We start from the raw sequence: 26,054 nt of genomic DNA, 5'->3' as shown, positions 1-26,054 counted from the left end.
GAAATGGTGATGGATATGGACTGAAGAGCCCACATCCTGTCTGAGGAGAGAGTCACTACTCTCTCCAGCATGTGCAATCACGTGACATTGTGATCCCAGTGCAGTGGTGTGCTGGTAAATGTTTAACAACTGGCTCATTAAAACAAGAAAAACAACAACAACAAACTGTCACAGGTAGCATTTGCCAATTCTCATGGTGTAAACACTCCCACATAGCTAATTTCAAGTCTCTACTATGATTGTCACTGCACATGTTTATAAGGGATACTAATAATTGGCTCAATGAGCAAGTACAAGCAAGCTCCAGCACACCACTAGTCCCAGTGTAACCAGGTTTGCAATTTTTGAAGAAAACTGATTTTTTTTATGTAAAATCTGTTGGGTTTTAAAATACTATGTAGCCAAAAAAAAACACCCGTATTAATGAACTAAATCATGCTTATCAGTTGCCAATTTATAATCTCTGACAATAAACTGATAATACTTCTTGGAACTCTTATTAGAAATTAATTTTGCTATTTTATAGTCAAACTGCAGATGTCTAATCAATGGTTTCACCGGTGTTTTTTGGAATCAACAATTTTTTTATTTTTATTTTTTTACACATGAAAATGTACTGCTATCAACAGTGTTTTAATGTATGTTTAATATTGGTATAAGGTAAAAATTAGCAGTTTAGAAATTATTCTTTGATTAATTAGAACAGCCAGTATACTTGGAATTTCTAAAACTGACTAAACCTGGCTTGCCGTCTGGGGGGGAGTTGTTTTTCCTGGATGCATTATTTGTGTTAGTGAAAGATGGAAAATGTCAGTCTAATTTATTGAAATTACAAAATTGTTGTATAGCCAAACCGTAAGTAAGCTGTTTTGTGTGTATTCCCTTGGATGATATTTTTTAAATTATATTTTACAATTCTTCTTACTTTTGAGTATTTTTGAAGCACTTTTTACAATGTTACCCTGAAGTCATACAGACAAGGCTGTGAGGAGGTTAGTGCTATTTTGTAAACTTGACTCAAGGTACAGGACTTTGCTGTCCAAGGGAGTGTAATGAGGGCTGAGCTGAGACTGGGTCTCAGGCCTGTTGAATCAGGGTCCAAATTCCTTTTCGCCAGACTGCTGAGGATGTAAAAAAGATTAAAAAATTCTGCCCTCTTCAGAACTGTCTAGCCCTCCAATTGTGGTTAAAGGGTGAATGGAGGATATGGCTAAGATAACGATCATTGTTGGATGAATATAAGAATTGACATAACAAAGCAGAGTGCCTCCTTAAGGGTTTTATCATATTACAGTCTTCTCCCATATAAAACATAGTTGTGGGTATGTTAGAATGCAGATCATATGCAAATGTGCAGAATTAGGGACATATGAGTATATGGATATATGATATAGTATGTCATCAAAGGCTGATTGTGTTAGTTTACCTTTGAGGTCTCTTAGGGGTGATGTTGAAAAGCCCAAACATGTCTATAGCTTGCAGCTTAGATCGTAAAAGCCATCCAGTTTGTGCCATGTAGTCTGTTGATGAGGAGTTCTGACTGTAATGTAAGTTAGTGAATTTCTGAAATCAGTTTCCTTGATTTTATTCTCTGGTGAGATGCATTAGTAAGAACAGAGGAACAATTATCCAGGTGTTTGTGTGTGTAGTGGGATATTCTCAGTGTTCTGTTCCTGTGAAGTGATGGCCATACAGTATATTTAACAAAAGCATTTTGTATGAGTTTGGGGAGGGGGCAAGGAGGTGTGAAAATAACACAATTGTCATGCAAACTCATGTTTGAAGTAAGTCTTCTAGGCCTGTTTTCAATCATACTGTGTCCCTCAACTCATCATGTCACTGGGTATTATTATTATTATAATCTCAGCATATCGTCCCTCTAAGTCACTGAGTTTTATAGTGTTTAGTGTGTGTCTTTTACCCTAGGCTATTTTTCCATGGGGACAGAAAATTCATGTCTTTTCACCATTCTGTCTCAGCACTTAGCACGGTGCCTGAATGAAGTAATAAGTATTTGCTGAATGAAAACAATGAAATGTGCATACAAGATTTTTAAAACTTTCAAATAAAACAGCATTAATATATGAGAATATAAAATGTGTTTTCTCTCACTTGCTATTCTTCAGATTGTTTTTTAAATCACTGAGTATGTTTAATTAATACAGCAATCCTTTGCATTATGTACCTGTATTCTTTACATGAATTTTTGCTTGAAGTGTAAACACGTAACACGTATTTTACCTGCTGGATCATTTGGTCACTGAAATCATGCATTTCTTGTCCTATTCCACACCTGGCTTTGCACCTTTCCCTGGAACTCCCATGAGATAGATCACTTTAAGAAGAGTCATCAGTAAAGAACTTCATCATGTACTGTGTAGTCTAGTGAGTCTCCCCTGTTATTTTGGGAACCATTCCACAGAAGCTCAAGAGAGCAGTGCAGTGCGACATGGCCAGAGAAGGACTGTGCCAGCTGTGCAGTGGATCATACAAGTAATCATCAGATTCACCATTACATTCTGGGATTTTGGTTGATTAGAATGATCAGATGTAGGGAGAGTGTCTAAGTTAATTTATTTTGATTTCATGCTGGGGCTTGGTTCATGAGCTTGTGATATGTCGGGTAGCTCTGTTACTTAATAGTTCTAAGAAAATGCCTGAAATTCCACTAAGAGAGCTTCATTCCTTTAGCTGTAGAGAAAGCTTTTGAATCTTTATTAATTTTTTATTAAAGTCTGTGTAGCCCTGGAAAGGGCAACATCATGAATAACCTTTACTTGATTCCATTTTTGGTGATGTGGCTGTGCATTTCCACTGTTGTTCTATTTCTTTCCTCTTTCAGTGCCAAACTTCATATGTTATTAGTATTTGAGGTTTCTGCTTCCTACCCACTAATTATTTTCTTAATGCTTTGCATTAGATCGTACACTCCCATCCTGCTACTGATAATGCCTTTGATATACATTCAACACCCTTCCTTCTAACACTCTCCTCCTTTGGCCTTTAGACACCACACCACCTCTTATTCTTCCCACCTGTTTTTTTTGTCCCCTCGTTGGTTGACTCCAGTGGTCTGCCCTTGTCCTCTGCTTTCCCTCCAATTATCCAGTCTAGTCATCCACTTCAGTGGCTTTACCCTTGTGTTAGTTTTCTGTTGCTGCATAACAGATTATCAGAAATGCAATATGAAAGGTGCCTTCCAACAACACAAACTATGATTTTATAGTTTCTATGTGTCTGTTGTCTGGTAATGGCTTAGATGGAGTCTCTGTTCAGGTCTTAAAAGGCTGCCATTCAGGTATCTGCTGGACTGAATTTCTCAGCAGGACCTCAGAGGTCTTTTCCAAGCTCATTTAGATTGTTGGCAGAATACAGTTTCTAGAGCTCATGGAGGTTGTGGGTTTCAAGGCCAACAGGAGCATGACTCTCTGAGCTTCACCTTCCTTTAAAAGTTAGGCCAGGCCCACTCAAGATAATCTCTTTTTTGATGAATTCATTATTAACTGATTACAGACCTAATTATGAGAGTGACATTGCATTGTACAGGATGTATATGCCAGAGGATGGGACTCTTAGTGGCCATCTTAGAATCCTGCTTACCCCAAGCCTCAGTGTAGATGGCCAGTAAGTATTCATGACTGTCTCTCATCATTATTCAGGGCTCCAGTGGGTGGATGGCAACCACTCATAGGCATCTCCACCTGGACATCCTATCGACACCTTTAAATAAATACCCCTTCCCCAAACAAACAATCCCACTCTAACCTAGCATATTTCTTCACCAAGAAAGCCGTTTTTTTTCTTTTTCTTTTTTTTGAGATGGAGTCTTGCCCTGTCACCCAGGCTGGAGTGCAGTGGTGCAGTCTCGGCTCACTGCAACCTCTGCCTCCCGAGTTCAAGTGATTCTCCCATCTCAGCCTCCCGAGTAGCCAGGACTACAGGCGCCTGCCACCTCGCCTGGCTAATTTTTGTGTTTTTAGTAGAGACGGGGTTTCACCATGTTGACCAGGCTGGTCTTGGACTCCTGACCTCAGGTGATCTGCCCGTCTCGGCCTCCCGAAGTGCTAGGATTGCAGGCGTGAGCCACCTCGCCCGGCCAAGAAAGCCGTTTCTATAAAGTAAATTCACATTTCTTGTAAGTTCTAGGCTAAAAACATTGGAACCCTCTTTGTAACTTCTTGTTTATTCCCTACAGTCTGTTCCCAGGACTTGTGATTCCATCCTTTAAATGTCTCTCAGATTTGCCATTTCTTCTCTTTTTTTTTTTGAGATAGAGTCTTGCTCTGTCACCCAGGCTGGAGTACAGTGGCGCGATCTTGACTCACTGCAACCTTCGCCTCCCAGGTTCAAGGGATCCTCCTGCCGCAGCCTCCTGAGTAGCTGGGATTACAGGCGTGAGCCACCGCGCCTGGCCCGTTCTTCTCTTTTGCACTGTCCATACCTTACAAAGACCTGTGCAAGTTAACTTATTGCCTTGTGAGAAAGGGAAACAGTCTAAGGAATGCCTACATGCATTATATTCCATACTTCCATCGTTTTGTGCCACCTCTCTCCCCTTTTTGAAGGGGATAATACATTATTGAATGGTGTTGGCTCATGCCTGTAATCCTAGCACTTTGGGAGGCTGATGCGGGTGGATCACTTGAGGTCAGGAGTTTGAGACCAGCCTGGCCAACATGGCAAAACCCCGTCTCTACTAAAAATAAAAAAATTAGCCAGAAATCGGCTAATTGAACTCGGGAGGCAGAGGTTGCAGTAAGCTGAGATCGTGCCATTACACTCCAGCTTGGGCAACAGAGTGAGACTCCATCTCAAAAAAAAAAAAAAAAAAAAGAATGATGTTGAAGAAACAGTAACAAAAGAGCACCAGGACACAATTGGAGAAAGTCCTAGAATAACCAGAGAAAGGATGTGAAGCCCTTCCCAGAATGAATCACTCCTATGGAAGAAACAGCCCCTTGGGCTCCATGAAATAATGAAAGAAATCTGTAGAAGTTAGAAGGAAGTAGCCTTTATTCAACTTGTTTGCTTTTGATATGCTTAGTGCTATCTCATGGAACCCATTGGTCACCCCATTTACAACAGACTCACCCCACTCTCTATTCCTAGGCCCATTCTTTTTTTTTAAATTTAAATTTAAATTTTTTCATATTTAAATTTATTTTTTTATTTCACTAGGTTTTGGGGGAACAGGTGTGTTTGATTATATGAATAAGTTCTTTAGTAGTGATTTCTGATATTTTGATGCACCCCATCACCTGAGCAGTGTACACTGTACCAACATGTAATATTTTATCCCTCACCACCCCCCACCCTTTCCTGCAAGTCCCCAAAGTCCAACGTGTCATTCTTATGTCTTTGCATCCTCATAGCTTAACTCCCACATATGAGTGAGAACATTGGATATTTGGTTTTCCATTCCTGAGTTACTTCACTTAGAATAATAATAATAATAATAATCCAGGTTGCTGTTAATGTCATTATTTCATTCCTTTTTATGGCTGAGTAGTACACCACATAAACAGAATTAAAAACAAAAACCACATGATTGTCTCAACAGACAGAAAAAGCATTTGACAAAATCCAGCATCCCTTTGTAATTATGATTAAAACCCCAAGCCAATTCTGACTTCAGGGAGGGTTTGCTATTTCTTTTCTCTACTCATCCGTGGGTCTTTAGCATCATCATGCACTCAATTTTAGCCCCACAGTGTCTTGCTCCCTGAAGATTCCCTCATTGTTCCTTAAGCCACCTTTCTTCCTTTCTTCATCCTGAATACGGGGCCTTAGTCCCTGACATTGTTTCCTAACTCAGCCTCTAGGTTTATCCATCTGGTATGTGGGGAAGGAACAAGTGGGCTTGGGCTTTGTCACTTCAGTGGGCAGAGCCACTGAACAAGGCAAATTTCAGCCTGACCTCCTCATTCTGTGGAGATGCTTTTCTACTATTGTAGCTTTCTGTGGGAATTGTACCTAACTTTCCTCCTTTTCTCTTGAGCATTTCTTCTTTAAATTCTTCAAATTAGAGGAAAGCAGTGTTATTCATTCATTTTTGAGTTTAACTAATAGTTACTGATTGCCTACAGTGTGTCTTGGGAGTGTTCCTGTTGTGGAGAGAGAGCAGGAAACAAATCAGACAAATCCTTTGCTTCCTGAAGCTTGCATTCTAGCAGACAGAGATCCAGAAGACAAAATGACCCATCTGAGTGAATGATAGAAGAGTTGACTGAGAGATGACATTTCAAACCATAATCCCTCCTCTTCTACTTTTTTTCTCATTGTCTCCATCTCGCTTAGAACTCCACATCTTCAATTATTCTTTTCTCTTGTATATGTAGATGAACTCCAGTTATTTTTTTATTTTTATTTTTTTTGAGACAGGGTCTTGCTCTGTTTCCTAGGCTGGAGTGCAGTGGCATGATCATAGTTCTCTGCAGCCTCAATATTCTGGGCTCAAACAGTCCTCCCGTCTCAGTCTCCTAAGTAGCTGGTTCTGCAGGTGCACACCACCATGCCTTGGCCTCCCAAAATGATGGGATTATAGGCATGAGCCACCGTGCCTGGCCAGTTATTTTATTTTATTTTTTTACATGCTCAAAAAGAAAACTTTTATTCTTTCTGCTCACCAGCTTAAGCTATGGTCCAGTATCTCTCCTCTCCTTTTTACACAAGCTCTGAGATACCCCTGTGGCTGTCACATTGTTTTCGTTCATTCCTTTGCCCCTGTTAATCTGGATTTTGTCCTTGCTGCTTTGTTGACACTGCATTTTGAGAATCATCTGTGATCTCCTGGTCATTAAATTTAATAGCTTGTCTCAGTTTTTATTCTCAATACTTTTCCAAACATGTGACTGTGACCACAATATTTTCCTACTGGGAAGGCCCTTTCCCTTGTTTTTGCATGACTAAATTCTCTTTATCAAAAAATGTTAGCTCGAATGCCACTTTTTATCCCTTCTTGATTTCTTAAAAAAGTCTCTTGTAGCATTGATCATTTCTATTCTGAATTATAAATAATAAATTAACCTTTCTGAGAGATGAAACTGTTTTACTGATTTTGGGATCTCCCACTATACTTACCAGATTGCTTTGCATATAATAATTACTTATTAAATATCTGTTAAATGCATGAAGAAAGTAATAAACACAAGTAAGTTTCATGTCATTTTTAGAACTTTTCAAAACTAGAGTTGTAGAATAATGTAATATTATTCTACAAGCAGAAATATTTTGAATATCTGTTATCTAAAATGTAAAAAAGTATTTGAAGAAGACACTTGAAACTGAAGACTTGCTATCACAGGAATAAATAAGCACACCCTGTCATTAAAGGTTTTTTTTCTACATTTCCACTTACTCATCACATTTTGTTTAGTTGTTCATAACCACTCTTTGAGTCATGTGATTGACTGGGTCAGTGGTTCATGGTAAGAAATATGTTTGATGTATTATTCTCAACTTGCTTTTGAAATTCTGTCTCTTTGCTGTCTGGTCTTACCTCTGGCATTTGATATCCAGTTTCCTCATATGTCTGATTTTTATTCATATGGATTGGGAAAATTACTCTCAGTATAATGTGGATCTGTTTTTCTTTTGAGTTCATAAATAAAATAAACATCAATATGATTTGACCATTGTTAATGATAATTCAGAGGAATGGGTAATAGGTATGTTCCTTTCATTAAGTTAAAAAATGACTATGAAGAGAATAATTCCATTATGTGTTTTTTCTTTGGTAAGTAAATAAAAGTAGAGATTTTAAAACTATTTAACAACTCTACTGGTTTTCAGTGTTTACAGGTAAAATATTTATGGGTTGAAGTTTATTTCTAATTACATTACAGTGAAGCCAAACCATATTTGCAGCAAAGCAGAAAACTTTGAATAAGTACTGCATTATGTATTATGTAATAATTAAGGTCCAATTTATCTGTAGAGGTTCACCTAATTGGAAAGGATGCTCAATCACTATTTTTTCTTTACCAAATAGTAAGTTCCAGCTAAACTTTTCCAGGTTCAGGGCCACTCAGAAATTTTGAGAGAAGTCTGATTCTGTATCTAATTTAGTATAGAATGCCAGAAACCAGGCTAGGTGAGTTCAGACCCTGGCTTGTCCACTTACTAGGCATATAACTTTGGGCAGATTATCAGACTACTCAGTGCTTCAGTTTTCTTATCTGTAAAATGGAGTCATCGTAGTACCTCTCCCATAAAATTATGATGAGGTAATTCATGTAAATGAGATAATTCATGTAAAATGCTTAGAACAGTGTGCAGTAAGTGTTAGCTTTGATCAGTTGTAAATACTAGAAACTGATAAATGTGGCGCAGATGGGTAGAATACTGATTCTCCTTTTAACATGGCATGGACAATATACCTTGTGTACTCTGGAGTCTTTTTTCTTCCTCAACCCTAGTTATTCTGAAAAAAATCTCTTCACCTTATGGTGTGAGGGACAAAGTGAAGCAAGTTAAATTGCAAAGGGAATTTGACATGTAAAGTAACAGTATTAGGTTAAAAAGAGAGATGCCAGAAACTCGGAATCTCTCCCTGAGGCGAGGTCAAATTTTTCTTCTTGAAAGTTGTGTTTTCTACGAATGCTAGCCCCTTCATTTCTCTTTTAGCATTTTTTCCCCATAAGATATTTTGTAGTTAGTAAATGAGTGATGTTGAGCAGAAGGACATGAGAATTTATTGATTTAGTTAACAGTGTGTTTTCTAAGTAAGTACAGGTGACAGTGGAGGACTTCTAGTCCATTCCATTGATGTAGGGGGACTTGCCTGGAATATAAAATGTGAAGCCAAGGATGCAACCAAAGATACAAACGTGAAGCTACTTACTACTCGGGTGAAAGGGGCAGGGAGCAGAAAGGCTGAACAGAGAGGAGTTAGTGGCTTAGGGATGGTGTAGAGAGTACAGTGACCTACGTTTGGGTCAGGATTTTTCCGTTCGTCAACTATGAGACCTAGACAACATACTTAATCTCCTTGGTCTTTAGTTTTTTCTTATAAAATGGGAGTTGCAATGTGACTTAATTTGCTTTCATTCGTTGCTTGTTCATACGCCATAATGACCAGGTGATTTAATTATAGAAATCAATGCCTTCCTATGACACTTAGAATAATATCTCAGATCCTTACCCAGGCCTGCAAGGACCCGTATGATATGGCCCTTGTACACTTTCCTGACCTCATCTTGTACTACTGTCTCTTTTACTTACTAGGTTCCAACTACAATGGCTCTCTCTCTGTTCTTCACTGTATGTAAGCTTTTTAGCATATTAAAGTCTTCTAACTGGTTGATCTCACTGCCTAGAAAGATTTCTTCTAGGCTGGGCACAGTGACTCACGTCTGTAATTCCAGCATTTGGGAGGCCCAGGCAGGTGGATCACTTGAGGTCAGGAGTTCGAGACCAGCCTGGCCAACCTGGTGAAACCCTGTCTCTACTAAAAATACAAAAATTAGCTGGGCATGGTGTCGTGCACCTGTAATCCCAGCTACTGGGGAGGCTTAGTCAGAAGAGTTGCTTGAACTTGGTAGGCAGAGAGGTTGCAATGAGCCGAGATTGTGCCACTGCACTCCAGCCTGGGCAACAGAGTGAGACTCTGTCTCAAACAAAAGGAAAGATTTCTCCTAGATTTTCACAGGCCTTCTCCAGGTCTTAAGTTAAATATAACATCTTCAAAGAGGCCTCTACTAAACCCATTAGTTTAAAAGAGCACTCTCTGTGATTCTGTTGCATTTTCTTCACAGCACGAACCATTTCTTGATATTTTCTTGTATATGTCTGAATGTAGCTTACCCTAGAATGTAAGCTTCATGAGAGTAGGACTATGTCTTTCTCCTTCCATGCTGTATCCCCAGTATCTAGAGCAATTCCTGGCACATAGTAGGTGTGATATCAGTGGTTTTTTTTTTGTTTTTGAGATGGAGTCTCATTCTGTTGCCCAGGCTATAGTGTAATGGCTCTATCTTGGCTCACTGCAACCACCGCCTCAAGCGATCCTCCTGCCTCAGCCTCCCATGTAGCTGGGATTATAGGCACTCACCACCATGCCCAGCTAATTTTTGTATTTTTAGTTGAGATGGGGTTTCATCATGTTGGCCAGGCTGGTCTTGAACTCCTGACCTCAAGTGATCCACCTGCCTTGGCCTCCCAAAGTGCTGGAATTAGAGGCATGAGCCACTGCACCTGGTCTATATCAGCTTTTAAATAAAAGTATGGAATGAATAAGGTGCTGATTGATACTGAAATAAATATTTGCTCTTTACCCTAAAACTGCTATTCTCTTTATGCTTTCCTATAAGACTGGGAAAGGAAATAGGAAGATGAGCCCAGAGCATCTTACATTGTCCCAAAGTAAGGGAGTGCTAAAAACAAAGCCCACACAGTGACATGTGGTATGTGAGAGGGACACAGTTACCAATGGAGAGAGGTCCTAATGGCCAAAACTGGAATAATTTGATCAACAACAAAAAAGTGCTGTTGAATTATAACCAAAAAAGTATTAAAAAAAAAAAAAACCACATGACCATGCTGATTTAAATAAATGATTGAATAAATAAATAAATAAAGGGAGACAAATGTGTGCCAAATTCTAAATAATTATGTAGATACTCCACCCTCCAGAAGCAGGACCATAACTTTCTACCCCTTAAGTATAGGCTCATGTAGTGACGTTCTTCCAAAGAGTACTGTATGGAAAGGGGGAGGAAAAAAGAGTAATCTTACAGCAGAGAAAACTGACAAACACTACCTCAGCCAGGTGATCAAGATTGATTGTTGACACTGTGTATCTTTAATATGGTATGTTGAAAATGGTGCTTTTCTTTTATGGTCTTTCTTTTAAAACCTCATAACTCCAGTCTAATTATGAGTAAAACATCACAAAAATCCCAGTCAAGGAAAATTCTACAAAATACCTGATCAGTTTCCTCAAAACTTTCAGTGCATAAAAAATAAGGAAAGTATGAGGAACTGTCACAGAGAAGAGGAGCCAGGATGACTAAATCCGGAGACAGGATGACTAAATACAATGTGGTATCCTGGTTGGGATCTTGGAATAGAAAAAGGATATGAAGTGAAAAGTCAGGAAATCTGAGTATGTGGGTTTTAGTTAATAATGTGTCAATATTGGCTCTGTAATTGTTAAGAAGGCACTCCACTAATGTAGGATGGTAATAACAGGGATACTGGATGTGGAGTAGATGGGAATTCTCTGTACTATCTTGGTTTTTCTATAAATTGAACACTGTTCTGAAATAAAAAGTTTATTTCAGATAAAATTCAAATAAAATGTTATGAATATTTTTCCACATGATGCTATATTGTTTTGTTGTGTCATTTAAGTGCCTATTCATCTTCTATTGTTATATACAGATGTCATAGCTTATTTAAAACCACCCATTCTTGGGCATTTAAATTGGTTCTAGTAGTTTGTACCTACATCTTTGATCATCCCTTTGGTGATAGAGGAAGGACTGTTTTTGCATGGAAACTTTATCTTCTCTTGTTTGATATTATTTCTGATTTCTTCTCTTATCTCTGTTTCCCCTTAGGTTAGGACTTTAAATACTTTCTATAGGCTGATGAGTCCTGCCTAATTGATTATATCACAGGCATCTCAAATTCAACACATTCAGAGGTGGGCTCTTATTTTCTTTCTGCTTCAATTACTTCTCTCTCTGATTTCCGTTTTTCTGTTAAGGCTGTCATAGTTTACCCAGATATTCAGCAGGACTGTGGGAGTTAAGTTTGGTTTCTCCTCTCTGTCACCATTCTGTCTGCGTCCTCTGCCCATGCAATCTTTCACATGCTGTGTCTGTTCTGTTCTTAAAATATATCTTAAACTCATGATTTTTCCATGTCTACTGCTACCAACCTTGTCTGAGCTATCTATCATCAAATTATGCCTGGACCTTTACAATATCCCTAACAGTCCCCTTTCTCTCTTGCCTCTTTTTAGTTCATTCTTTGAATATAATTACAAATGGGGGATCCCTATGGGTTTTAAATAGAAGAATGATGATACAATTTGTGATTGTTCTGAAATGATCATTCTGCAAGATGAGAAAGAATGGCTCCTTACCATTACTCCAATGACTGGCATGCTGTGGCCTCTGTCTACCTTTCTCTTTCATTTCATTTCAATCTCTTTCTCGCCATGGTTTAGTTATATTTGTCTTCTTTCAGTTTTGTTCTTTCTCTATGCCAACCCCTTTCCTGCCTTTGAGCTTTCACACATGTTACTCTTTGTTTTCTAGTTTTATCTTCCATCTTCTTTCCCCATGACAGGTCCTATAATTCTTTGTTTAGTTATTTTCTTTACTATTCCAAAGAAGGCAAGACTATATCTTTTTCATTTCCTTATGTATACTTAGTACCTAGCATAAAGCCTTACACATAGCAACACTCAGTAGTTGCTGAATAATTAAACAAGTAGTAATTACCATTTTCATTCATTTGTTAAAAAATAGTGTTCGGGATCTGTGTTAAGTGCTATGGAAACACATAAAGGGTTTAAAATAAACCTTACCTTGAAATAGCTCCTAATTTAAAAGGAGGGATAGGAGAATATATAAATAATATTGTAGCATGGAGGAAGGCAATGTTGTTGGAGTAAAGTTCTGTTATTAACCACCTGTATGTCCTCACATAAGTTTTTTTTTTTTTTTTTTTTTTGAGTTGGTCTTGTTGCCCAGGCTGGAGTGCAATGGCGCGATCTTGGCTCACCACAACCTCTGCCTCCTGGGTTCAAGCGATTCTCCTGCCTCAGCCTCCCGAGTAGCTGGGATTACAGGCATGCGCCACCATGCCTGGCTAATTTTTTGTATGTTTAGTAGAGACGGCGTTTCTCCATGTTGGTTAGGCTGGTCTCGAATTCCCGACCTCAGGTGATCACCTGCCTCAGCCTCCCAAAGTGTTTGGATTACAGGCATGAGCCACTGCGCCCGGCCAAGTTATTTTTATTCTGTGTTCCTTTATGTATCCATTTGGATATTAAGGAGTTTGACTAGAATCTTGTAAGGCTTTGCTTCTCAACTCTGGTGTGCCATTAATACTACGCTGGTGAAATTATTTTTTTCCAAGTTTCCATCCCTGAAAAACCTGATTCATTTGGTATGGGGTGGGTTCTACGAATTCCATAGGTGACTGGGGGGATGCATGGATAGGTTAAGGAAGTAGTGACCTAGCTCCTTCCAGCATTGACATCTTACAATTCTAATTGTGGTACAAGGAAGACTGTGAAAGTGCAGTAGAAATCAGATAAATTAAGTGTTGTATTCATTCAGGGGCAGGAAATATAATCTCTTGCTTGCTGGCTGGGATTGGGACTTAATGGAAAAGATGATGTTGAAATAGACTTTGAAGAATAGGTGGAAATGTGGGCAGGTGGATGATTGCATGGTTGGTGTTCAGTTCACCTTAGCTGTAGGCCAGAAGACATGCAAGGGAAGCGGGGGAAAATGACCCGTTTTGATGCAGTGGACCATCGTTCTAGTCTTTTCTCATTGTACCTGTCACACTTGGTTGTCCTTTTGGAGATGAAAGATTGTATTATTGCAGCTTGATCCTCATTCGGTGGAAGTGGAGCATGTGGTGACAGACACCATGGGACTGCTTTGAGAAATAATTGGGCATATTCTTCTCAAGCCTTTTGGGGCTTTGCTCTTTGAGATCCATTTTGACCACCCCATTGGTTTTCTGGTTAGAAGCAAAGAATATCAGGACCTACTCTGTTATCTAAAATAATAGTTTGCTGTCAGAATGATTATTATTAAACCAAAGTTGGCTTTTTTGTTTAGATGAAACCATAAAAAGGCAACATTCTGAGTAAATTATATAGCATCCACTTGATGAAATAATAAGCCTAACTTTAGGGAATGAAAGTAATGATCTAATGCAGTATTTAGAATGCATATACAGTATATAGTTATTAACCAAAAAGTCACATCCTGCATTCTTTTAATTTGTGCAAAATTTGTCATTAATTGCCGAGGAAACCTCTGATTTTTTTCATACATAATCACATCATAGCTATTGACTTTCTCTCCCTTCTCCTGCCTTAAAATACATCCCTGTAAATAGTAGATTACTTTCAGATTGGTAATATCCCCTTTAAACATTGAGTTGCTAAGTTTAGCCATGTTGCTCTCTTTCTTAAAAAATAGAATTCTTTTTTCCCCAACTTTGCCTTTGAGTTGTTACTGACAAATCACACTTTGGTTTTTTTGTTTGTTTGTTTTTTGCTTTTTGTTTCTTTGAGACTCTGTTGCTGAGGCTGGAGTGCAGTGGCGTGATCACCGCTCACTGCAGCCTTGACCTCCCCAGGCTCAGGTGATCACCCCACCTTTCTTTTTTTGTTTTGTATCTTTAGTAGAGACAGGGTTTTGCTATGTTGCCCAGGTGGGTCTCGAACTCCTGGGCTCAAGCGATCCACCTGCCTCAGCCTCCCAAAGTGCTAGGATTACAGGCATGAGCCACCGTGCCCGGCTCACACTTTGTTTTTTCATGGCAATTGGCTTAAAATTTTATTTAATCCTTCTGCCCAATGTGAGCGTGCTAATTCTGAAATGCTTTTTGTTTTCATTAACTACCACTATATGGAGGAGGAAATGTATATAGTATTCTACTTGCAAACAGTTTGAGAGGTGAGTTCTGATTCTTCATTCAAACTCATTCTAAATGGAGCAGGGTCAGAAACACAGAAGTCAAAAATTGAAAAGAAAGAATAAGATAGTGGGTAAGGAATGAGGCAGCCAAGCTGATATCCAGCCGGGAATCCAGTCTTTCCCTATCCCTGGCAACTATCTTAGATCAATTTAGGATTTATAAGTTGGCCTGTGATCATCCAGCCACCTCACCACCTCATGCAGCCCTTGATGATGGTGGTCTATTGACTTTGAAATTAGAGAAGTAGAAATAACAAGACTTTTGTGATATACTACTTGCACAGAATAACCTTTACTAATTTGAATTCTTGGCCTTCAGTAGCAACAGAGCCCCTTAGAGAGTGACGTTCGCCATGATTTATTTGAATGAAAAAATAAATAAAAAGAATAACAACATAGCTAGATCTGAAAAGAGACCTGAAAAGTCAGAAAATGTCTCCAATTTCAGGAAGGGGTGTCATGGGAAAATAACTCCTATTGCATCCCTTGTGTCTTTTTTTTTTTTTTTTTTTTAAGACAGAGTTTTGCTCTCGTTGCCCAGGCTGGAGTGCAGTGGTGTGATCTCAGCTCACTGCACCCTCCGCCTCCTGGGTTCAAGCGACTGTCCTGCCTCAGCCTCCCAAGTAGCTGGGATTGCAGGCATGTGCCACTATGCCTGGCTAATTTTGTATTTTTAGTAGAGATAGAGTTTCTCCATGTTGGTCAGGCTGGTCCCAAACTCTCAACCTCGGGTGATCCACCTGCCTCGGCCTCCCAAAATGCTGGGATTACAGGTGTGAGCCACTGCTCATGGCCCCTCGTGTCTTTTTATCTGCCAGATTGTTAAGAGGAATAATAGAGCCCGAAGTGTATACCACATTTGCCTTGTGAGCACATTGAAGATTATTTACTATTTTGCAAATTGTGTTTTGTGTTCATGCTGCCTGGGTGGTGTTGCAGGACTGCTTCTGCTTCATCCAGAGCACTTGAAATATTATCTGCTTACATATTTATATATTAGGATTTCATGTATTATTTGGTTGAATATGAGAGTTCTGCTTTTTAAAAAAAAAAATTGACAACCTTTGGTTTAGCTGAAATGCCCAAGACTTTATAGAGAATGTATCAGAAGATCAAAGAAGGTAAATTATATACCCACAGTCATGGAACTATTTAGAGGTCGACAGAGATTAGAAACCATGCAGGTTTCAACCGTCCATGTCTGGACTTCCTATCCAGGGCATTTTTGCTACAAAATGTTGATTTGATTTTCCATTTTGAAAGACACAGAAGTGATCTGTGAAATGGTGATTAGCACTAGGCGGCCCCAGGCAGCCCTGGAATGCTCCATGGTTCAAATGCCCAAGACCAGATGGAAGTCCAGAAGTGGATGACTCAAAGTTTATTAGTTTTGCCACCTGGGCTGTACAGCCAAACCAGCAGCCACAGGCAGTTCCAATTTTGACAGAGCAGTAAATGAACATAAAAGTGAGTTTAAGTCTCAAGAATAAAGTAAAGGAGAATGGCTGCAGCAGCAAGGTGATTCATCCAGGCTGAGTTCTATTGATACTTCTTGTAGGAAGCACAGCTGCTGTACTAGGTAGGGGGCAAGAAAAGGCCTGAAAAATCATGCCTTGAGTTATTCCAGGAGCCAATCTCAATTTGGGGTATGTTTTAATGACTGGCTTGGTAGGTTTTCCAATCGCATCTGACGATCTAGAAAGGGAAAAACAAGCCGATGCTATATCATGATTATGTCATATGGCCTGAACCACTTTTTATTCTTTTCTGGAATCCATGGAAAATCATTTGATCACCTCCTTTCCATAGTTCTGTGGTGGTGGAGCCATAAGTATTCATTGGAACATAAGATCCTTGTGGCAGATCACCAGGAATCAATTCATTATCTTCATATTATTGTCATATTGAGTTGAACTATTGTAGATTTGTCAAGATCTGTCCATGAAATACTACAGTGGTCAGAAATTGGCTTTAAGGTTTTGGATGACCCCTTTAATAGATCTGCAGTTCTCAAAAATTGAATTGAGTATGACAGTGAGCACATGGGGCTAGGAACAAATTGGGAGAGGTACAGTAATGTTTGTTTAAATGAGGATGATTCACTAATTAATTTTAAAAAGTCAAATAATCTTGATCTTTTGTGTCAGAATGCTTTGAGCAGAAAGTAGCAGAAAACCTGGCTAAACTGACTTAAATAAAATGGAGGTTTATTATTATTACTTTTCCGTGTCATCAGAAATTTAGAGGAATGTGGTTCCTGGCTTTGGTTCATCTACTCAGTGATGACACAGGCTCTCTTTGTGTTATCTTGATGCAAAATAAAAGGAGATACATGCAGAGAGGAAAAAAATGTACGAGTTGCTGATGTATATTGCCATGAGTTTGAGGATAAAGGCCGGACCACGGTTCCATCTGCTTGGTCAACCTCTGCTTTCAGATAATCTTTTTAGGGGTTGAACATTTATGTATTTATATTTCTCAATTGACTATTACTTAGTCTCATGCAATAATGTAATACCGTTCTTCATTTGTGTGATAAAAGTACAAATGCCTGTGTATTTTCTAACTTGATGGACAGATTTTTTTCTTCTACAATGAGATGAAGTGAAATTACTTTCATAATATAACATTCTCTTTATGAGTATAGATAAACTAGCTGTTCTATTTTATTTATTTACTTTTTCTCCTGGTAGGTGGCGTGTTTGTCTCACATAGCTGCAAATTATCTTATTGGTCAAAAGGAAGCAAAACGTTGGGGTACAGCTCATGGCAGTATTGTTCCTTACCAGGTAAGACTACAGCAGTCTAGGGTTGGGCTGTTGTAATTTGCAGTTTTATCTGATGTGTTTTTGGAAAATGATTTCTTTTTATACACAAATCCTTCAGCTTTTTTTTTTTTTAATGTATCTGTGTCTGGCTATAACAAGGTTCTGTTGTTCACTTCAAGTTCTGTTTTGCATATTTCTTCATCAGAAAGAGATTAGTAACAGGACCCTTAAACAGATCAAAGGAACTCGCTGAAAGTAAGTGACTTTTGGGCTCATACGATGGTTTTCTTTTTTTTTTTTTTCCACCTAAAAGAGGCACTGACTGTAGCCATTTTATAAACCATGATTTGTTAACCATGTCAGTTATAAAACAAATGTTACCTACCCCATCTGACAATAATATTCTCACAGGATTGAAGTAAAATGAAAATTTGCGTGTGATGGTTCTTCATTTTTGGAACAAAGCAGATGGCTCAGGAGCTGCTGTTCTTTATTAAGTGTCTAAACTTGTCCTTAGAAATTCTTGACTTTGGCTAGTGTAAATGAATATGTGAAGTAACTGTGATCTTTCAAAAATAAAATTTAAAACAAAACCTAGCTCTTCTTCCAATCTCTAACCTTTGTTTGGTCCAGTTGCACCATATGTTGTTGTATTTATTAATGTATGTGTATATCTTCTGTACTTTATTGCAAGCTCTTAAGAGTAGAGGTGACTTTTTCATCATTGTATGTCTTCTCACAATCAATGGAAGCACATGTTAGGTACTATGTACATATCTGTGGAATGAATGAGTGAATTTTACTGGAGTCATTTCAATGTTAGTGCTCTTGGGAGAAAACAAAAAAGTCAGCATTTTTCATTTGCCAGGAAATTCATCAACCCTGCTAATCATCCTTTTAGCTTTAAGACATTATTTCCTTGGGCAAAACTAGTTTCTTTTCCATTTTTTAAAATCAGAATTTGAGGAAAGCACTGACCCAATATGAACCTAGGATTCTTGCCTCTCTGTTTATATTCATGGCCCTTTACCTGAGGCATTACTATGATTTCACTGTAGAACTGCTTTTCAACACATTGAGTTGATCTTTAGGTGTAATTACAGTTGTGGAGGTATTTTCTCCAGTTCTTCCCCTTTGTCTCCACCATTGGTTTTATGACCACCATTAATGACATTTTGCCTCCCCACTTCCTAGCCCTTTGTGACTGACCCTATACTTCTAACCAGACCTGCTTCATTTCACAGAAGTCATTACATTTTTGAATTGGTTAGAGATCATCAGATTTAGTCTTCTTGTTTTTCAGATAAGAAATCTGATACCTAGATTGGGCAGATGAACTCCAACTGTGGTGCCCTGCCTCCTTGTTGAGTATTCTTTCGCATTCTGCTACCTTTGAAAAGAAAAGGTGATTTCAGTTCCCTTCATCAACTCTACCCCTATCAAGGGTCTCCATCAAACTTGCTCCTAGGTCAAGGGTCTGATCAACTAAATTTATACTCGTCATTGATAATGGAGGTCTTTCTCAAGGGTATTTTAACAGAGAACAATGTTGGAATCTATGGGAAATCATCTCAAATAATGGAAGTCTGGCTTTCAATCTTTATTTATTTATTTATTTATTTATTTATTTATTTATTTAGAGACAGAGTCTTGCTCTGTTGCCTATGTGGGAGTGCAGTGGCACGATCTCAGCTCCCTGCAACCTCTGCCTCCCAGGTTCAAGCAATTCTTCTGCCTCCGCCTCCTGAGTAGCTGGGACTACCGGCATGTGCCACCACGCCTGGCTAAATTTTGTATTTTTAGTAGAGACAGGGTTTCACCATGTTGGCCAGACTGGCCTCGACCTCCTGACCTCAAGTGATCCGCCTGCCTCGTCCTCCCAAAGTGCTGGGATTACAGGCATGAGCCCACCATGCCTGGCCTGGCCTTCAGCGTTTTATGTACGTGAAGAAAGCATTCCTGAGTTGGAAGGTTCTCTAGTGTAATTCCAAATCCCATCACATAGGTAGGTGTTCACTACGTTCAAGCATAAAGTTTGTAGTTTATTTTTTGCTCATTTAAAAAATGGAATGTCATTTTAAAAAGCTTTATGTAGACCTCAGCTATTCCTTCTGGGCATGTGCACCTAGAGTTCTGGCACCCTGGGTATGCCCTCAATTATTTCACTATGTGATGAAAAGAAATTCAGAATCTTGGCTTTTATTTTGGAAAGTAAAAGACATGGGATTTTTTTTTTCTCTTTCTGTCTGTGTGTGTATCTGTGTCTGTGTTTGTCTGTTCTTCAATGATAGAAATGTACTTTTCCTGTTGAATTGTGCCATTCACATAAAATGGATAGTATACTTATTTGATTTTAGTTGATTGCAGCTTTATTATCTGTAAGAAATAAGAAATCTACCAGGTTATTTCCTCAAGAGCCCAGAATTAATCTGTTTCCTCTTCCCAAGAACTAGTTCAGCACTGTGATTAAGGAATAAATGCAAATTTAGCTGAAATGAAACTAGCATACCAAGATGGGTCCTAGATATGCTTAGAGACCCTGGTCTGTTTTCAATTTTAAAAATAGATTGGGGGAATATTTTTGTGGGTGAATGCCAGGATAATTATAATTCAGTTTTCTGTAATAATTACAGAAAACTTTGCATCTAAGTTGAGTTGTCTGAGTTTTGCGCTGTCTATAATGGAAGACTCTGATGGTCACAGGAGTTACTTATGGTGCCTAGCTCACTCTCCTCCATTCTTGTTGAACCCTATCTGAAAGATTGTATACCTCAAATGCATGGCATGTAAATTTCAGAAAAGTAGTGATCTTGTTTTGTGTGTTATTTTATAAGCATGCAGTTCTTAACTTCTCAGATTGATTATCCACTCATGCCCTTTTCTTCCCTATTCTTTGGCTGCCAGCTTTTTAAGATTAAGAAAGTTAGACAAACGTAGACAGAGCTGAGATAATTTTGCTACTTGTTGAACATGTTGGTGGATGCTTTTCTGAGAATTCAGATATTTATGTATTTATTTATTATTTATGAGACTGGTTCTCACTTTGTCGTCCAGGCTGGAGTGCAGTGGTGTGATCATAGCTTACTGCAGCCTTGACCTTTTGGGCTCAAGTGTTCCCAGTAGCTGGGATACCAAGTAGCGGAGACTATAGACACGAGCCACAGTGTCTGGCAGGTTTCAGATTTTTAAAAAGAAGTTTTAGATTTCACTGCTTCTTTTGTTCCCATTTCTAGTGGACCCTGCCACAGAGAAGCACTTAGCCTAGGGGATTAATAGTTACATAATATTTGTTAATTTTTTTTTTTTTTTTTTTTTTGAGATAGCGTCTCGCTCTGTCACCCAGGCCGGAGTGCAGTGGCGCGATCTTGGCTTGCTGCAACCTCCACCTCCCAGGTTCAAGCTATTCTCCTGCCTCAGCCTCCTGTAGCTGGGATAACAAGCATAAACCAAAACGCCCGGCTAGTTTTTGTATTTTTAGTAGAGATGGGGTTTCTCCATGTTGGCCAGGATGGTCTCAAATGCCCGACCTCAAGTGATCTGGCTGCCTCGGCCTCCCAAAGTGCTGGGATTACAGGCGTAAGCCTGTAATATTTTTAATGTATAGATATGTTTCCCAGTCCTTAAACAATTATACTTAAAGACAGTAGGCTTTTACAGACGGGAGAAGAGGGTGCAGAGAAAGCAGATAGCTGGTCTTCAAAAAGAATATATTTTATTATGTAACATAGTTGTCAGTGGGGCCACTGCCCTTTACATACATGCTCAACATGGTAATTCTTTTAATTTCATAGCCTGCATCTATCTAAAACTCTCGCCCAAATTTCTTCAACTTTCTAGGAACCTTCATTTCCACGTCCTCCTTTGCTTCTGACCCACACTGACCTCTACCTGTCTCCAATATCATAGAAGATCCATTCACAAATACACTCACAAGGACAGGTGATACTGAATATAGTGGAAAAAAAATGGAGTTTTTATTTACTTATTTTAAAATTAGATTTTAGAGCATACAAGTGCAGGTTTGTTACATGCAAATATTATGTAGTGGTGAAGCCTGGGCTTTTAGTGCAGTCATCACCCAAATAGTGTATGTCATATCCAATAGGTAATTTCTCCTCCCTCACTCCCCTTCCACCTCCCATATTTTTGAGTCTCCAGTGTCTATTATTCCACTCTCTATGTCCATGGGTACATGTTATTTAGCTCCCACTTATAAGTGAGAACATGCAGCATTTGACTTGCTGTTTCTTTTTCTTTTCTTTTTTCTTTCTTTCTTTTTTTTTTTTGAAGTGGAGTCTCACTCTGTCACCCAGGCTGGAGTGTAGTGGTGCGATCTCGGCTCACTGCAACCTCCGCCTCCCTGGTTCAAGTGATTCTCCCCCCTTGGCCTCCTGAGTAGCTGGGATTACAGGCAAACACCACCACACCTGGCTAATTTTTTATATTTTTAGTAGACAGGGTTTTGCCATGCTGGCCAGGCTGGTCTCAGACTCCTGACCTCAAGTAATCTGCCCACCTCGGCCTCCCAAAGTGCTGGGATTATGGGCATGAGCCACTGTGCCCAGCCATTTTTGTTTTGCTTTGTTTTGTTTTGACAGAGTCTTGCTCTGTTGCCGAGGCTGGAGTGTAGCACTGTCTCAGCTCACTGCAACCTCTGCCTACCGAGTTCAAGTGATTGTCCTGACTCAGCCTCCCAAGTAGCTGGGACTATAGTCCTGTGCCACCATGCCTGGATAGTTTTTGTATTTTTAGTAGAGATGGGGTTTCACCATGTTGGCTGGGCTGGTCTCGAACGCCTGACCTCAGGTGATCCACGCATCTTGGCCTCCCAAAGTGCTGGGATTCCAGGCGCGAGCCACCGTGCCCAGCCTGACTTGATGTTTCTGAGTTATTTCACATAAGATCATGGCCTCCAATTCCATCCATGTTGCTGCAAACGATATGATTTTACTCTTGTTTTATGTCTGAGTAGTATTCCATGGTATAGATATACCACATTTTCTTTATCCAGTCCATTGTTGACAGGCATTTAGGTTTATTCCATGATTTTGTTATTGTGAATATTGCTGTGATAACCATATGAATGCAAGTATCTTTTTGAAATCTTGATTTTTTTTCCTTTGGGCAGGTATCCAGTAGTGGGATTGCTGGATTGAATGGTAGTTCTATTTTTTAGTTCTTTGAGAAATCTCTATACTGTTCTCCATAGAAGTTGTACTAATTTACATTCACACCAACAGGGTATAAGCATTCTCTTTTCTCCATGTCCTCACCATCTGTTCTTACATTTTAAGAGCCGTGTTTTTTTTATAGATGAAATGTACCCAGTCTTACAACAGGAGGCCTCACCTTTCTAACCATATCCTTTGATTATTACCAGGGAGTTTCACTGTCCTGAATAGCATAAGAATCTCCCCATCTTCTGTCTCTCTCTCTCTCTCTCCCTTCTCCTTTCTGGCTTCAGAAGTCCCTTGTCTCTCTTCTCCTTTTCAAGAGCAACAAATTTCTCTAGTCTTCTATGAGTTTTTATGCTCTCTAGTGCAGGCACAGTCTTTGTGCCCACAGATCTTTGGGTAGCTACCACTATACTAAGTGCTTAATGATTTAATTTTGATATACAGTGAATCCCTTCCCAAGGGGCAAGCTGATGTGAGGATCTAATAGAAGCCCACCAGACTGTGTTTCTGATGAGACCATCTGTCCCCCCAGCTCATTCCTTTGGCAGCAGGAATTGAGAGAGCTCACAGTTTATTGTGCTGCTGGTAAAACCACGACTCTTTCAGCTATAGTGTTGCCCTCATGACAGGGTAAATTGCCCAAGAGGCCAGTCTTGAGAATAACACTATAACCTTTCCTTAAAAAGACTACCAGAGCCAGTCATGGTGGCTCACGCCTGTAATCCCAGCACTACTGATGCGGGAGGATTGTTTGAACTCAGGAGTTTGAGACCAGCCTGGGCAACATAGTGAGACCCTGTCTCTCAAATAAAAAAGAAGAAGAAACCAGGCGTGATGGCACAAGCCTGTGGTCCCAGCTACTGTGGAGGCTGAGGTGGGAGGATTACTTGAGCCTCCCATCTGACTTGGAGGGTTGAGGCTGCAGTGAGCTGTGATTGCACCACAGTACTCTAGTCTGAGTGACAGAGCAAGACCCTGTCTCAAATAAAATAAAATAAAATAAAATAAAATAAAATAAAATAAAATAAATAATACTGTCAGAATGGGTCCCATCACTCCTTATACCCATTTGCCTCAATTACAACCAGAACTCCAAGCCTTTTGGCCATCTGTTATCACCTAGACAATTTTCCCATATGGCTCTGTTAATCTCTCTTCTTTTGACCCAGTCATTTCTCCTGTCATCAGTCTTGGTGGCTGTAAAATCCACATAAAGGACCCTTGCAACAGTTCACCCTCTCCTTTCTTTAACCTCTCCTCTCTTGTAGTGACCCTTTTCTGTTCTCACTTGGCTGCCACTCCCATTCACTTGGTGTTTCTCATAGTTTAAAGTGCATGTGAATCATTTGGATGTCTTGTTAAGATGCAGATTCTGTTTCAAGGTGATGTTGATGCTGTTAGTAGGAGCACTCAGTTTCCAGATCTAGAATGTATTATTATCATTATTTTTTTAGAGACAGAGTCTCTCTCTGTTGTCCAGGCTGGAGTAGTGGTATGATCATAGCACATTGCAGTCTCAAACTCAAGCAAACCTCCCACCTCAGCCTCCCGAGTAATAGCTGGGACCACAGGCACACACCACCATGCCCAGCTATTTAAAATTTTTTTTTTAGAGACAGGGTCTCATCATCTTGCCCAGGCTGGTCTTGAACTCCTGGACTTAAGTGATCCTCCCACCTTGACCTCCCAAAGTGCTGAGATTACAGCTGTGAGCCATTGCTTTTGGCCTTAGACTATTATTATCAATGATTACACTTTTGCCTTTATATTCAACTGGCAAAATCCCAGTGCGGATAGACTTAATAGTTCATCTATTCCTGGCCTGCAGTCAAGTGGTGGATATGGTCAGAAGAAAATATGCGACTTTGCTGATGATCTCCCTCCCAATCCATGGCCATCTTTCTCAAGTGGCCCCTCAGGCTTACCCAGAAATCCTGCCACCTTCACCTAGGTAATTTATTTTCTCCCCCTCTGAGATGACTACCTCACACATTCTCTTCTCTAAGATCTTTCCATCTCTCCTCATCCTTAAAGACTTTGTCTCTTATTCCACTTAAAATTAATGCAATCAGAAGAGAACTACCTTATCTTTTCTCTACTATACCTCCCAAACTCTTGCATTTGAACCTATATGTAGATCACTGCATTCCTTCCTGTCACAAGAGAGAAAGTGTCCCTTTCCATATTTTGCCTAAGGGCACTGCATCTGCATTTTATGTCCTCTATCACCTGTATTATACTTCATAGGATAAGCAGATGATTATGTGTGTATATATGTGTATATATATATATATATTTTTTTTTTTTTTTTAAGACAGAGTCTTGCTCTGTTGCCCAGGCTGAAGTGCAGTGGTGCTATCTCAGCTCACTTCAACCTCCACCTCCCAGGTTCAAGCAATTCTTGTGCCTCAGCCTCCCAAGTAGCTGGGATTACAGATGTACACCACCACACCTGGCTAATTTTTGTATTTTTAATAGAGATGGGGTTTCACTATGTTGGCCAGGCTGGTCTTGAACTCCTGACCTCAGGTGATCCACCTGCCTCGGCCTCCCAAAGTGCTGGGATTACAGGCATAAGCCACCAAAAAAAAAAAAAAAAAAAAAAGCCCACCAACCTTTCTTTGATTCCTAAGCAATGTCTTTTTCAAATACTATCCTATTTCTGTATGTGCTACTATACAGGACTCTTCCAAAAAATTTTGGGTAATTGCTGGATGGAAGCCCTCTACTGTCTATTCTATGATGTGGTCTGTGCTTTGCAGACCAGTGGGAGACCCCAGGAGTTCAGGTGGTATGCAATAGCTAGGGGTGGTTGACTTTCTGAGTAGTTCATTAATGATAATTCTTTTTTTATGCTCTTTCATGAGCCTTTCAATGGGAATTTTCCTTTAAATGTCCTGATAATTCACATGGCAATTTCTTCTAAACTTTTCTTCTGAAGTAGCTTCTAACTCAAGAGGTTGAGGAAAACAATTATTTATATGATTAAATAAAATAACATCTTCCTTGTTCCAGTTTGGGCTTATTCAACCAAGGAGTAGAGCAGGAAGCTGTGCTATGTTATTTCTGGTGGGGACATTATACTGTATATTTAATTTGGCAGAAGCAGAGACTCAGACAGGCAGTAAATTCCAAGTTTGAAGATATGCAGTACTTTGCTATCATTCCTTAGAAAAATGTCAAAGTGCTGTTAAATCATGGCAGATTAGGTAACATTGGGAATCTTTTTCTTTTTTTTTTTTCTTAAACCCATGTTGAGGATTTTTTTTTAAAAAGTCAAAATGTAAATAATATACATCTGTCTCTTCTTGTGTGACTTTTTATTTATTTATTTTACCATAGTCACACTAAGGCACTAAAATGTGAAGGTATAAACAGGCATATAATTCTATCACATGTTTAAAATAATTGTTGTATTAGTAATAACAGTAATA

At 39.3% G+C, this 26,054-nt stretch overlaps 1 protein-coding gene across 2 annotated transcripts in view; it reads left to right on the top strand.

Moving 5' to 3' along the window:
- Positions 1–26,054, top strand: part of SUGCT (succinyl-CoA:glutarate-CoA transferase) — a 745,635-nt gene that overhangs the window by 165,157 nt on the left and 554,424 nt on the right. For both annotated transcript variants that reach the window (XM_032758266.2, XM_058445557.1), the window contains exon 9: positions 17,369–17,464. In XM_032758266.2, the coding sequence (XP_032614157.1) occupies positions 17,369–17,464 (96 nt within the window). The remainder of the gene's footprint in view (positions 1–17,368; positions 17,465–26,054) is intronic.

Source organism: Hylobates moloch, unplaced genomic scaffold, assembly GCF_009828535.3.
Source record: "Hylobates moloch isolate HMO894 unplaced genomic scaffold, HMol_V3 SCAFFOLD_1, whole genome shotgun sequence".
Classification (NCBI taxonomy): Eukaryota; Metazoa; Chordata; class Mammalia; order Primates; family Hylobatidae; genus Hylobates; species Hylobates moloch.
This window is presented reverse-complemented; position numbering and strand designations above follow the sequence as displayed.